The sequence below is a fragment of the Sparus aurata genome, chromosome 17 (genome assembly GCF_900880675.1).
Source record: "Sparus aurata chromosome 17, fSpaAur1.1, whole genome shotgun sequence".
Lineage (NCBI taxonomy): Eukaryota > Metazoa > Chordata > Actinopteri > Spariformes > Sparidae > Sparus > Sparus aurata.
Window position 1 is genome coordinate 24,545,463 of NC_044203.1, and position 13,626 is coordinate 24,559,088.

At 43.0% G+C, this 13,626-nt stretch overlaps 1 protein-coding gene across 2 annotated transcripts in view; it reads left to right on the forward strand.

Moving 5' to 3' along the window:
* The first annotated feature begins 224 nt into the window (after positions 1-224).
* The window catches only part of clstn3 (calsyntenin 3), a 28,694-nt gene continuing 15,292 nt past the window's right edge, over positions 225-13,626 (forward strand). The window contains exons 1-10 of one of the 2 annotated variants that reach the window (XM_030393702.1): positions 225-627; positions 1,467-1,533; positions 4,745-4,867; positions 6,848-7,058; positions 7,245-7,453; positions 8,576-8,725; positions 10,439-10,624; positions 10,712-10,999; positions 12,540-12,575; positions 12,727-12,839. In XM_030393702.1, the coding sequence (XP_030249562.1) occupies positions 1,467-1,533; positions 4,745-4,867; positions 6,848-7,058; positions 7,245-7,453; positions 8,576-8,725; positions 10,439-10,624; positions 10,712-10,999; positions 12,540-12,575; positions 12,727-12,839 (1,383 nt within the window). In that variant the 5' untranslated portion in view covers positions 225-627. The remainder of the gene's footprint in view (positions 628-1,466; positions 1,534-4,744; positions 4,868-6,847; positions 7,059-7,244; positions 7,454-8,575; positions 8,726-10,438; positions 10,625-10,711; positions 11,000-12,539; positions 12,576-12,726; positions 12,840-13,626) is intronic. The other variant, XM_030393703.1, reaches the window with a different exon arrangement.

The following is a 13,626-nucleotide window of genomic DNA, read 5'->3' on the forward strand; positions in this document are numbered from 1 at the left end:
AAGCCTGAGCGCGAGCAAGTAGAGAAAATTAATATGTAGGAAGGGCAACAAAAAAAAAGGTGTGATATGTGTCACTCGTCCATTAGGCCTCGAGCTGTACAGCAACGTGATCAGGTGAATTGCTGTGTTGAGGTCTGAGTCACTCTGAATGTGCAGCAAGAAATAAAATAAAAAAACAAAAAAAAACAAAAAAAAAAACAGCCAGAGCAGCAGTCTGGTGCTGAGCTGGTGGGGGCCGGGAGGAGAGAGAGAGATAGAGCGGGAGAAGGACGCAGTGTGGGCGGGTTAAGAAACGCCGAGAGGGAGGGGACGCCAGCGTAATATTCCCATCGTTTTCTCCTCTCCTCCGTAGAGCCGAGAAAACAAGGGCATCCATCGCGTCTCTCAAACCTTCCTCGCGTCTCAACACCGGGGCTGAAACTGCAGCGACACCACCACCTCTCTCTCTCTCCCCCTCCGACCCTCCGTCTTTTAGGAGCGTCCGTGTGTCCTCTTCCTCTCCACCTGGAGGTTTTGTTTTTCAGCCTGCGGGGGGGATTGCCGAGCCGAGCGGCAGGGGCGTGAGAGGCGGATGCTGCGAGCGTAGAAGGCAGGGTACCAACCAGGAGCATCACCGCACTCACCACGGTAATGTGAATATGTAACGAGACAAAATGTCAGGCTTCCAGCTCCGGCTAACCTTCAATTTCTCTGCGACATGTCCTCCCTCCCGACTTTGGTACCAGCTCTCAACATGGCTATCATGGAGGGAGCTTGGTAATGTGTGTCAATACCAACGGGCTGATTATTGTCGCATAGCATGTTTCTGTGTGTGGCCTGAACAACCTGTGCACAGATGAATCTCCTGTGATGTGTAATTTTTGTTTTCCCCTCATGTATTCTTCCCACAGTGTATGTTGTCCTGTAGCCTCATCAAGGACTGCAGCACTGAGGTGGTGGGGAGAAAAAAAACGTAGAGGCTTGTTATGTCAATGGAGCTGGGGAAAAAAAAACCCTCTTAGGATTCATTTTTCAGCTGTGGCCACTGCCACCAGACAGCAGTGGCATTTCACCTTTTTCTTTTTTCTTTACAAACCACAATTAAATCATGGGAAAACACCCACACAGCCACATGCAGAACCTACTCTAGCATGCTCCATATATCCACGGCTCCTGGAAGCCTGACAGAAATCCACAGAGTGGGCACAATTATGGATTATGCTGATTGAATCTGCAGCTGCAAAAATTTCATTACAGGGCCTCTCTTACCTGTGTAGGGTGCACACATGTGTCACATGTGTTTTATTTTATTTTTTTGCGCAGACAGCAAGGTAAAAGAAGAAGCTCTGTGCACCATCTAATAGACCTGATCTGTTTCTGTCTCTCTCAGTTTTGTACCTGATCAGTTGTTGATGCATGTACTGTGTTCCTCCCCCCCTTCTTCCCCACCCCACCCTTTTACCTTTCCCTTCCCTTTCTTCCCTCAGATGGACAGAATGAATTTTCTCTCCTTCTTCCTCCTTTGCTTGACTTCGGTTGCGAATGGCAACAAAGGTCAGTTCCTCATCCTTTTTTCGACTGTTAATTGTGAAGTGTTGAGATGATGGTTCAGATTGCCATTGGAGCACGCAGACCCGGCTGCCTGGCCCTTAAATGCTCCTGACGACTGTGTTTCTGTCCCCCATGATCACATATAAATGTTTCCACCTTCTCTGTTGCGTGACCCGGTGTGTGTGCATGGTGCCTGTTTCGCCAGTGCTGTGACTCTGAGAGGATGATAAATCTGTTTCCTCCTCCATAGCAGATTTATCATCCAGGATAACCGTGACTCTGATTCAGCATCATTGTTCCAATGATTATCATGCCCGGCGAAGGCGAAACGAGACAGACAAGTGTGGAGGGACAATGTCAGAGGAGGAAGGTAGAGGAGGACGAGTGAGATTGAAGGAGAGATGGGGTGTCAGAGAGAGGAGGGAGAGAGAGAGAGAGAGACAGAGGAGAAGGAGCTGTGACAGGAGAGGACGTGGCCGAAAAGACGCAGGCTGATAAGGAGGGAGGAGGAGGGGGTGGTGGTGCTGCTGCTGCTGGTGGTGGTGGTGGTGGAGAGGTGGTGGTATGTGAGATCAGGTGACACGAGGGAAAAGGAAAGAGCACAAGATACCGGAGCATACGAGTGTGGATACATATGTGTTTGTGTGACGAGGAGGGGTGGGGGGGAGCGATAGAGTGACAGAGAGAGGAAGAGTGCCAGGAGAGACAGACAGAGATGGAACGGGATGCCTCTCAATCTGTAATCCCGGATGTAATCCACGGGCCTGATGCTCAGATTAATGCTATATAGCAGAGCAGGGGGGAGGGAGGGGGGAAGGAGGGAGGGAGGGAGGGAGGGAGGAGATCATCCGAGGGGACGGAGAGCGGGAGATAAATGACCAAAAAAGAGACATGGCAGTGGGCTGTGGTAATAGAGGAGGAGGAGGAGGAGACGGTGTCAGCCTAGACCTGGAGAGGAGACGATGAATACCTCTGATTAGGGCTGGGTATCGACCCTCAACCACTTTTTGATAGCAACAATAATTTGTCCGTTCATCAAAAACATGAAAAGCGTGGTCAGTTTTGATTTACTTGTTCTGTGATCATGATTTTTTTTTGCCAATTTCAGAGCGTTTTATTCAGTTCTTGCACAGCTGCTCGTGTCTGAGCGCTCAACAAAATTAGAATTTAAGATCCTTTTATTAAATTAGAAATGTGCTTTTTGTGGAAAGAAGCATAGTCATTTTTTACATTCTGTTTATGTTTTGTATTTTCTGTATTAATAATTTGATTTAGAACAAGTCACAAAATAGGGAAAAATGCCTGTTAGAGCTTCAGATAGACCAGCTCTCAGGCCTGCAGATCAACGTTTGTCGCATCAAATAACACATTTTAGATACATTTCTTAACAAATTATGTGAATTTGATTTGATCGTTAACAAGAATAAATGTTCAGAGATTTGAATCACAGCGCGCACAACAGGAAAAAAACAGTAACAAAAAGATTTTTTCCTCCTTTTGTAATCTGACTCGCTGAATATAAGTTGCGACCAATGACTACGTTTGGTCACACATGACAGGTTTTTGGGCGCCTTTGCAACCAAAATAGTGGTTAATGTCCTCAACGACCAAAAGTACAAAAACCCAGAGACGTTTACTGAATTATCACGAAAGATGAATAAAAGCAGCAATCCTCACATCTGAAGAGAATCAATTTACATAAATGATTTTAAACCATGAGATCAAATTTTCTGTCAAACTCTCCATCAATCGTCTATTTGAAAACTAAATGTAAAAAAAACCCATTACAAGTAAAATTCCTTCGTCCAAAGTTTTACTTTTTTAGTCTTATCAGCAATATTTGCTTAAAGATCAACTTAACAGCCCATTTCAGATTCAACTAGCGCTCATTATGCAGCAGAATGGCCTCACTCAGAGAGCTGAATTACATTATTACACTGTTAGATTATTATTACTGATTGTTACTGTGTAACGGTTTGAATTAAGCTAATTTAACAGCTATATCACTCAAATAAATTCTGTAGAGTACAAAGTACAATACTTGCTTCTGGAATGTAATGGAATAGATTTAGATACTCGAGTAAAATACCTCCACACTGAGTTTACATGCAATAGTTTAGTGGTTGTACCGGTACGAAACAGGTATTAAAGGTGTGAAGCGATGGTAAGGCCACACAAGATCGTCAAAAACTCATGATTTAATTGCGATCTGATTCAGAATTAGTTGGGGTCTGGACGTCTCTGCAGCTCTACAGTCCTTCATAACGATGATGTTTTGTGTTACATTTTACATTAATCTAAAATTGCTTGTGATTTGGATATTGCACTCCAGTCATATTGCAATTATATTTCCATTCGCCGTGCAGCCGTGAGCTAAGGTATCATAAAAAAGTATTGTGTTGACTCTATAATTGTAACAATTCAAGCGATACCCATCCCCGTCTTTGAAGAGATAAAAGTTCGACCAGATTCACCACTTGTAGTATTTTCCTCTGTTGACTCTCCTCCTCGCAGACGAGACGCTGAAATTAGTTCCGGTCTGATTTTCTGGAAAATTCACTGTGTAGATAACAAAGCAATTGCTTAACACGAGTCTTGTGCCGCTGTCTGATTTCAAACTCTGTAGCTTCAGCGTTCAGAGATTGAGGACAACAGAGAGGAGGCACTCAGGCTTTTGTTTTTGCTCTTTGCTTGAGTGTAAAATCGTCATCCTTCTGGCTCATTAACTTGGCCTTTGATCATTCAGCACAGAACATTCAGCACAAGGATGAATAATTAATCCGCAATTAAAGGTTAAATTCACAGCAAACCTCAGGCATTTGCTTTTGACTCGGCTGTGTTTCTATTGTGCGGCGCCCGTGGCAGGTCAGTTTGCATGATTGATATGAGCAATACACCCCTCTGTGTGTGTGATAAGGTGAAATCTGACTGGCTTTAATTACGCTGTCAACCAGGGAGGTGTGCAGAGTTGCGTTTGTCATGAGAACTACATGGAGAAAAAGGAAAGTGAGAGGGAGATTCTGAGAGGGTGCGAATGTGATTAAACTGTGTCTTTGTGGTCACGCACATGCATACATTGTGTTCCCCCCCCCAACTCATGCACACTCTTGACACGTCCTCGCCCATAATGGAGTGTTAAAAATAGACACGTTGGTTCCTTCTAATTGCTCCATTTAACCCGAAGCCTCTTTGGTCTCTTCTCTGTGCCGTTCAGCCAATAAGCACAAGCCATGGATCGAGACAGAGTACCAGGGGATTGTCATGGAGAACGACAACACCGTGCTGCTCAACCCCCCTCTCTTTGCCCTGGACAAAGATGCTCCACTGCACTACGCTGGTAACACCAACAGCAACAAACAGCATGGAAGGATATAGCATGGCAGGGCTGGCAAGAAATAAGCTCGCAATATATTTGACCTGTTCCGTGAACATCCAGAGAACTGTGAAAAATAGGTCAAACCGAGTGCTCGCCGAGCCAAAATTGAAAATTATCTCACCAGGCCGAGCTCGGGCTTTAATAGTAAACATGAGAGAAGTTTAGAGCTATCACGCTGCTGCCATTTGCAGCCATATTTCCCAACAGACGGTCTAAATATTAAAAAGGCAATGTATTCAGTCACAGAGTCCACTATTTTTAGACCATCATAGTGTAATTCAACCCTTCATCTCAGCAGCGCTCTGCCTCTGCAGCCTGATGAAATAAGGTTATCGCCTTCGTGCTCCTGGAAATAACCGTGTTCAGTCAAATTATAATAGATCAACCAGAATTACTCAAGCGCTCCCTGAAATTTATTGGGCTTGTGTCAAGAAGGAAGTTGAAAATTAGGTGTTTGAGCAAAGAACTTTCCTTACCTTCAACCTATATGTCAGCCGGGGAAGATAAGCGGCTATACCAAGGGTTTTATTTTGAGTCTCAAATGCAATCTATTTTATTCTTTTTTTATTGTAATAGCCGCATAAAGGAACCCTCGAGATATCTGTCCGCACTCCTCTGGTATCATTAGGAGAATGATGTGACTTTAAATCTACTGAATGAAAGAATAAATTGTCACGATAAGTTCAATGATGATAGATTGATAGATATTTCCTTCTTCTCTGCTCAAACTGTGGACATTTCGACTGGACTGTGGACTGATTGCCTGATTGAATTTCTGGTGACATGTCACTGGTTGTTGTAGCTGTTATAAATAATGAGAAGAACCTTTATTTTTATAGCACTCTTCCTCACAGATAATAAGTGATAAATAAGTTTAAAACAACACAATGATTGTGACAATAAAAAGAGGAAATCTCAGGGCACAAAAAGACGTCGTCATGCTGGATTTTTCAAGGAATAACTGAGGCAGCGAGATGAATTTTAATAGGAAGCTCCAAAGTCTAGGAGGCGCCGACAGGAAATGTTTGAGTCTAGACTGCAGAGTTTTGCAGCAGGATCTAAGGTTGAGTGCAGGTATGTTTGGGCACAAACTCAGAAATGTTTGCTGGATCCGGACTGCTTTAAAAATAATGAGGAAAACGTTAAAAATGAATCCATTAGAAAGTCATCTGGAAGCCAGCACAAACAGGGTTGTATAATCTCTCTCAGGCAGGCTGTGCGTCTTGAGTTACAATAATCAATTCAAAGGAAAATAAAATGGGCGAGCGAGTTTATTTATATAGCATCATTCAGACGCAGAGCAACTCAAAGCGCTTAACAGGGTAATTTAACGTATTGAAAGACAATACAAAGACAGTGAGCAAAAATAAGCAGATGAATAGTTATAAATTGCATTTATAAAACAATAAAAACAGAAGTAAGCCAATTCAAAGTTAGAGATTTAAAAGAAGTTAAGAGTCTTATTGCTGGAAGGCCACGGTAAACGGTCTTTATTAAGCTCCAATTTAAATGAGCCAGTAGCTTCTGCAGACCTCAGGTGGGAGACTTACAAACTAAAAGTTGTGTGTTTGTTTTTTTAATCCTGGGAACGCAGAGTAAACCTGAAAACAGACAGTTCTACTCAAAATGTTACTTCGGTAAAAGTGAAAGTTAATGAAAGTAAATTAAGCTTAACTTTACATGTATGCATATACGTAATGCTTGATATGCTCAACAATAATCAAGTCGAATATCCAGCATTTCTATTATCAGAATTATCTGAGTCAGTGCTGCTCAAGTGCCTCAAACTTTGGCTTGGGTACAGTACTTAAGGAAGTTAATACAAAGGTATTAAGTTATAAGTATAACTCTGTATTTTAGACTATTTCTTTATTTATAACTACAACATAAGCGAACTTGGAGTCGTGGTGTTTATATTTCCTCTCTTAAATCGTCTTCCAGGTGAAATCTGTGGCTTCCGAGTTCATAATGGCCCCTCGGGTTCAGGATCGGTCCAGTTTGAAGCCGTTGTTCTGGACCGCTCTACCGGCGAGGGTCTGGTCCGCTCCAAGGAGCCGCTGGACTGCGAGAGCCAGCGGGAGCACAGCTTCACCATCCAGGCCTACGACTGCGGAGAGGGGCCTGATGGAGTCAACAGCAAGAAGTCCCACAAGTCAGTCCCGTGTCTGTCCTCTGAAGATATTTAATGTTTGAAACAATAATTACAGTTTCTGTCTGAGGATCCTCTGGCTGTGCACTGCAAAGACCATCCGGCCATCTCTACTTCCTGTTGTTACAATCATCCATCTGTCTCTCCCCCCTCTGCTTTTGTTTTGCCTCCCACTCCTCCTCCCCTCAGGGCCACCGTTCATGTACGTGTGAACGACGTCAATGAGTTCTCCCCCGTGTTCGTCGAGCGTCGCTACGAGGCTTCAGTCCCAGAAGGGCGCCTGTTTGACCGAATCGTGCGTGTGGAGGCTCTGGATGCCGACTGCTCCCCGCAGTACAGCCAGATTTGCTTCTACGACATCATCACTCCCAATGTGCCCTTCGCTATTGACAACGATGGTGAGATATGTTTTATCTTGTAGCAGTAAATCAGCGGGTGTTGGGAGTCGCAGACCTATTAATATTTCTCTCTCTGTGCTACAGAAATACAATAACCCCACCAGTCACAGCTTTACTTTTCCTTTTATGCCGTCTGTGCTATCAGCTCTCAGTAGAATCACTAAATTCAATATTCAGTTCAGTATTCAGCGGCGGATGTCCTCTATACAAAAACACACACACACACACACACACACACAGTCACAGTAGACGCTGCTGAGATATTGATGTCTGTATTGAGATGGAGTGAGTGTTTAATTCCTCTCACAGGTAGGAACCAAAAGATGTTAAAATAGACTTGGTGTGGGCGGACCTCTGTTCTGCCTCTGCATAAACACTGCAGCAGCTGTTTGGTTTAATAAAGCGTCCTTTTGTTCCTACCTGCTCGTAGATTTCCCTAACTTCTTCCCTGTCGTTGTTGCGTTCATTGACTGGCTATTGTAATGTGACACAGCAGCCGAGGGGGTCCCAGTTTTGGGATGACTCTGCAGAATCGCCCTGTTTGGACTTGGGAGGGACTGGCGGATTGAGGATCAGCAGCTCCTCTCTGTTTTTTGGGTCAGGCTGGCACAGAAGCACAGAGACCTTTTGTTCCAACCTTGTTCAGATGCTGTGGGCTTGTCATTGTCTATTTTCTTTTTTCTCCAAACGTTGTCTTTTCCGCTGCTGCCTCCGTCTCTTTCATCCCTCTGTTTCTCCTCTCGCCATGTCACAGCATCTTCTGTCTTACCTATTGTTTGACAGCTGGCATGCTGAGAGCTGTCAGCCTATCACAGTTACTCGCTGTTACCTTTATCTCTTTAAAACGGGAGAAGCCCTTCAGTTTTCGTCTTGTTCTGCACAATTCATCTCCCACTGTTTCTGGCTTTATCTCTTTCTAATCCTGAACATAGCGCGGCGAGCAGGATGGTGGGGTTTCTTTAATGTGTTTGTGCGGCGTGAGGCGCTTTATCAATGATCTTCATTTGTTCTGGGCTTTCAATTACGTAAGCGTGTTGTTGATGACTAACGCCGTCTATTTCTGTTTCCCTTTTATTCTTTGTTTCATTTTTTTTTCTTTTTTTCTTTCTTTCTGTCTCCAAGGTAACATTAAGAACACAGAGCCGTTGGATTCGAGGCGTCAGCGGGTTCACACCTTCTGGGTGACAGCCTTTGACTGCGGAAAGAACCGCGCTCAGGCTGATGCCCAGGTTGTCGTCACGGTCAAGCCGTCCTGCAAACCCGGCTGGATGGGTAAACAGTGTTATATACATATGGATTACTCTCACGAGGCTTCAGGAGTTGTGTTTTAGTCTCTTTATCTGTTGTTTTTCCATTCAACTATCACTTTTAGCTGGAATGTGCGTGGGCTGCCGCTTGGATGATTCACCTTTGCGTGTTTATATCAAGAGCTGAGTTTTAAAGCGGTAGCCATGCCACTAAGTTATATCAAGGGGAGGCAATTAATTAAACTGTGATAATGTATTTATACATAAGCATACACACGATTGCGACATCTCCCCTGACACTAGATTCCTCTGCAGGATGAGCAGGCACCGTTTATTGGCAGCCTTTCTGGTTTATGGATCTGTTTCTTTTTTTCTTTTTTTAACTTACCTTTTAACATGTCAGTGACCAGATGCTTTGACATTTAATCTGGGGGGATTAACAAAATATCTTCTATTCCTCAAAAAGGTGTCATTTTGTAGAAAAGTGGTAGGGACATAAGTGCAAAGATGAAAATAATCTCTTAAAATAATCTTCGACATATCTAGATTTATGACAATGAAATGGAGAGGAGAAAAAAAGGATGAGACATTAGAACTTCCAGATCAAGCTTCACTTCAGCCTTAGAACCTGCTGTGGAAGTGTTGTCTTAGCTAACGTCCTGTCCATTTTGCAGTTAACAACCCCGCCCTTCCTATTTACGTCATGACATGAACAGGCAGTGATGATCGCCAGACACAGCAACTGGCCACACTCTGTAACAGTAATTATATATAGAGCTATTTCACACTTATTTTAACAAAATGATATCACTTACAGCAGCTTTAATATGTCTGCAAACCTCAGACTATTCTAGCCAGCTTGCTATCTGTCTGTCTGATCAGTCCATCCAATGTATTACATTGTGATTTAACAGTATGTGTTGATCGCATCTGTTATCTAAAGCACAAAAACAGTTTTCCTGAACATGTTGCAGGCCTTTATTAAAAAAAAAAAAAAAAAAAGAAGCGTGAATCTTCGAAATACAAAGTAGAAAAACAAAAGCCAAAAGAAAGAACCAACGCAAGAGGGGCAAAGTACAACTCAGGTAAAACTGGGTGAGGCTGGAGTTCACTGGAGGGAACAGGCTCAGGTGTAACACACAGGACGAACTGACAAAGACAGAGTGGAGCACACAGGCTTACAGACAGGCAAAACTAAGGAGGGGATGAGGTGCAGGTGGAGTGAGGCGGAGAAACGCAGCTGAAACGAGGGAAAGGCTAAAGAGGGAGATTCAGAGCAGGTGTGGAGGGAAAGCAGACCGATGAGGAGCACAAGAAAACAGGAGGGGAAATAGAGCAGTGGAGAAAGAGCAAGAGACAACACAAAACCACACACAGTGAAACCAAAATGACAGGACCATGAGACGTAGTGTACTTAATGTAAAAACCCCTGGGTTAAAGATCCTGTAACACCACATGTTTCACTCCGACATCATGCCGCTAATGAGTACTTTGTGGCTTTTATCTCAGGTCTTGGAGCAACACTTATCATGATGTTATTGGAATAACACTAATATGCTGATATCAGATTAGCCGAATAACCTCATCAAAGTAAAGGGACTCCAACTCCTCATAGATGTGATCTTTTGGAGCCTTAGTTTATGCACTGTAGGCTCCATGTCATAGAGTTTCCATCATCTGTTAAATCCAGATGTTGTCAGGTTATGATTGTGACTGTGTCATATTATGTTTTTTTCAGGATGGACCAAGCGTGTGGAGTACACTCCTGGGTCAGGGAGCATCCCCCTGTTCCCCAGCCTGCACCTGGAGACCTGTGAAGAGACGGTGTGGAACATCCAGGCCACCGTGGAGCTCCAGACGGGCCACATCGGGAAGGGCTGCGACAGAGACAGCTACTCTGACAGATCTGTGCGACGCCTGTGTGGTGAGTTCTGTTTTATAGATGAAAACATGAACATTCAGCGTGCAGGATCTTTTCTTTTTATCAACATCCTCCCTCTGTTTCCTTCAGGTGCTGTCAGAGGTGAGGTAGACCTCCTCCCTCCTCCGTCACCTGCTGCCAACTGGACCTCCGCTCTGCCCACTCTGCCTTCTTCTGATTCATCTCTGGTCTTCTCCTTCAACGGGTCCAACCACGTCGCCGTGGTGCCGGATTCAGTCGTCTCTGCATTATCGGGCGACCATTTCACCCTGCAGCTGTGGATGCGAAGGGGTGGAGCCAACATCCAGCCTTCGACCACTCAGACTCGAGGAAATCGCAAAGAGGAGGAGACGATTGTTTGCAGCACCGTCAAGAACGGTATGTGATGATAGATATTATCATGAAACTTGCCCAGTTTATTACTGAGTATTTTTTGTATTACAAGTTTACTGTAATTTTATTTTTAAAATTGCAATTATGAACTTTTTTTTTTACTTTAAAATGTTTTTGACATATTAAAAGAGCCCGGCCATCACTGGATTTTGGGGCCGATGTTAATACCAATAATGGGGAGCAAAGAGATTCAGATATTGATATAAAAAGATATGAATGTAATGGAGATATAACTTTTTTTAAACAATAAAATCTATTGTCTAAAATGACAGAAAAAAATGTATATGGGTGAAAATATATATATATACGGTATAAACGTATAACATATATGCAGATACCGACATGTCTGTGACTGGCCAACTGATTTATCGGTCAGGCTCTGCATAGTCAAAAGTTCTCACAGACAGAATTTGATATCTCTTATTATCAATTTATAAACCAGAGGATATTGTCAACAGCCTCAAAGAATCAATGTTTGCTATGTTTTCAGGTATACAGTGCAATATTAATCAGGCTATAAATGATAAATGAGCAAACCTCTCTGTAAATAATTCCAGAATATAGCTAGGAATACAACTTTAAAGTTTGGTGTTGTAACCAATATTAGGGCTCAGCTCAAATATGGCACTATTTGGAAATTTGTTCCGTGGGTAAATGTGCAGTTAAATAAAGGGCAAAATACAAAATAGCTGTTATCAAACCTTGTTACAACCAAATTGCTCGGATGACAAACATGAGTAAAACACACCAAACCTTTTGGACAATAACAAATAGCACTGGCAACAACATTACTGTTAGAGTCCTTTATAGTTAATACCTTTTTATTAAACTGCGAAGACACCATCAGAACAGAGAAATGTCTGGCTAAGTCCCTCTTGAGTCTTTCGCAGCACTCCCCTCCCACCGAAAATTTTAATATCCGCTTTTGATTACGACTGAAGCTCCAGAGCCAAAAAATTGGTCACTGGTACAGCTCCAAATGTTACTGAAGTGGAGATTTCGCATAATTGAAAATTCAACAACAGGGTAAAAAATGTCACTGTGAAACTGTTAGCCGATGATTTTTTGTACCACAAATTTTCTGATATTTAGTTTTTAAATGACTTGGCAATATGATTATATGGGCACTGACTTACATAAATTCCCAGAAAAGAAATCTGAATAAAAATAGACACATGAATGTGTATTTTGGACGTTTGCTTTCCACTTGCCTGGCAGCAAAATATCCTAAACTCGCAAACTTGTTCAAATGTGAACTTTTTCCATCTTACAGTGAGCATTAAACTCCCAGAAGGTTGCCTCCCCCCCACCACCAAATCCACAGAACTGCAGGAGGGAAAAAAGTTCTTTGTTTTAAGAACTACTATATTATCAAGGTGCTCTTGAGAGAGACACTTAAACCCAGCTGCTCCACTTGAGCAGCCAAGTGGACCGCAGAAGAACAGTAAAACACTGTAATTGTGCCAGGCAGAATATCGCGTGTATCACATGAACGTTCTCAACTGTTTGACTTTGTGGGTTGCAGAGCTTCCTTCGGTAAAAACGGCAACAGAATTCACAGGTGAGAGAGATAAAACAAAGATTAAAATCTATGTTTAACTCATTTTATTTCTCACTGTGGTTATTCTCTGAGGAAATGCCTGCAGAAGTTGAGACGGTTTGACAAGACTGCACTGACCCACCAATTATTTTCTGTTCATTTTGCTCTGCAGACGACTCGTTCTCCCACTATTCCCTCTCTGTCCACGGCTGCCGCCTCTCTCTCTTCTACTGGCCCGACGTCTCCGCCGCACGGCCCGTCAAGTTCTTGTGGAAACTGGAGCAGGTACTGGGGGAACTGCAACTCTGAGCTTTGATGTTCTCACACTAAACACTTGTTTCTTCTGTATTTGTACCTTGAAATTAAGCTCAAATGGAGGCGATGCAACATCATCCACTAATACAAAAATGTGGGAACAACAAAAGAGCATAAATTGCAGCATCACAAGTACTTTCATCTACTTTCAAATTATATATTTATCTGGAAAACGTTTATTTTATCCTGATAAATTGCTTCTTTTCTTACTAATTCAGTGATATTTAGTTCCCAGGAAGAAGGACAACAATAAACAAATTAGATGTGACAGGACTCATTTTCTTTATAAATTCAGACTTTGTCAACATCTCTTCTGAGCACATTAAGATGCTTCTGACATGATTAATATACAACACAGTTCTCATCCTCATATTCGTATTTTGTCATCCGAAACGTGTACGTAAAGGTCAACAGTGATTCATGCATGCAGCGGTGCAGAATACCCAAAAATGTGCATGTAAAATGGTTCCAAGTGTTTTGAATATTGCTCATGTGGCAAAGTTACGTACCTGCATGTGTGCGAGAGTGTGTGTTGTTTGTTGTGGGGATTTTTTTGGGGCGGGGGGTTTGTGCTGATGGGGGCTTGTTTTGGCTGAAGCCGCTGTTCCCAGACATATTGAGGCAGCATGGATTAAAGGATGCTGAGCTGATACAGAGAAGATTTGTAAAATCCGTCTGTCTGAACCAGGATATCTTATTACCCCGGTCCTCCTCTTCTGCCCCTCTGTCAGATTAACTCCCCCATCTTTCCTCTTTG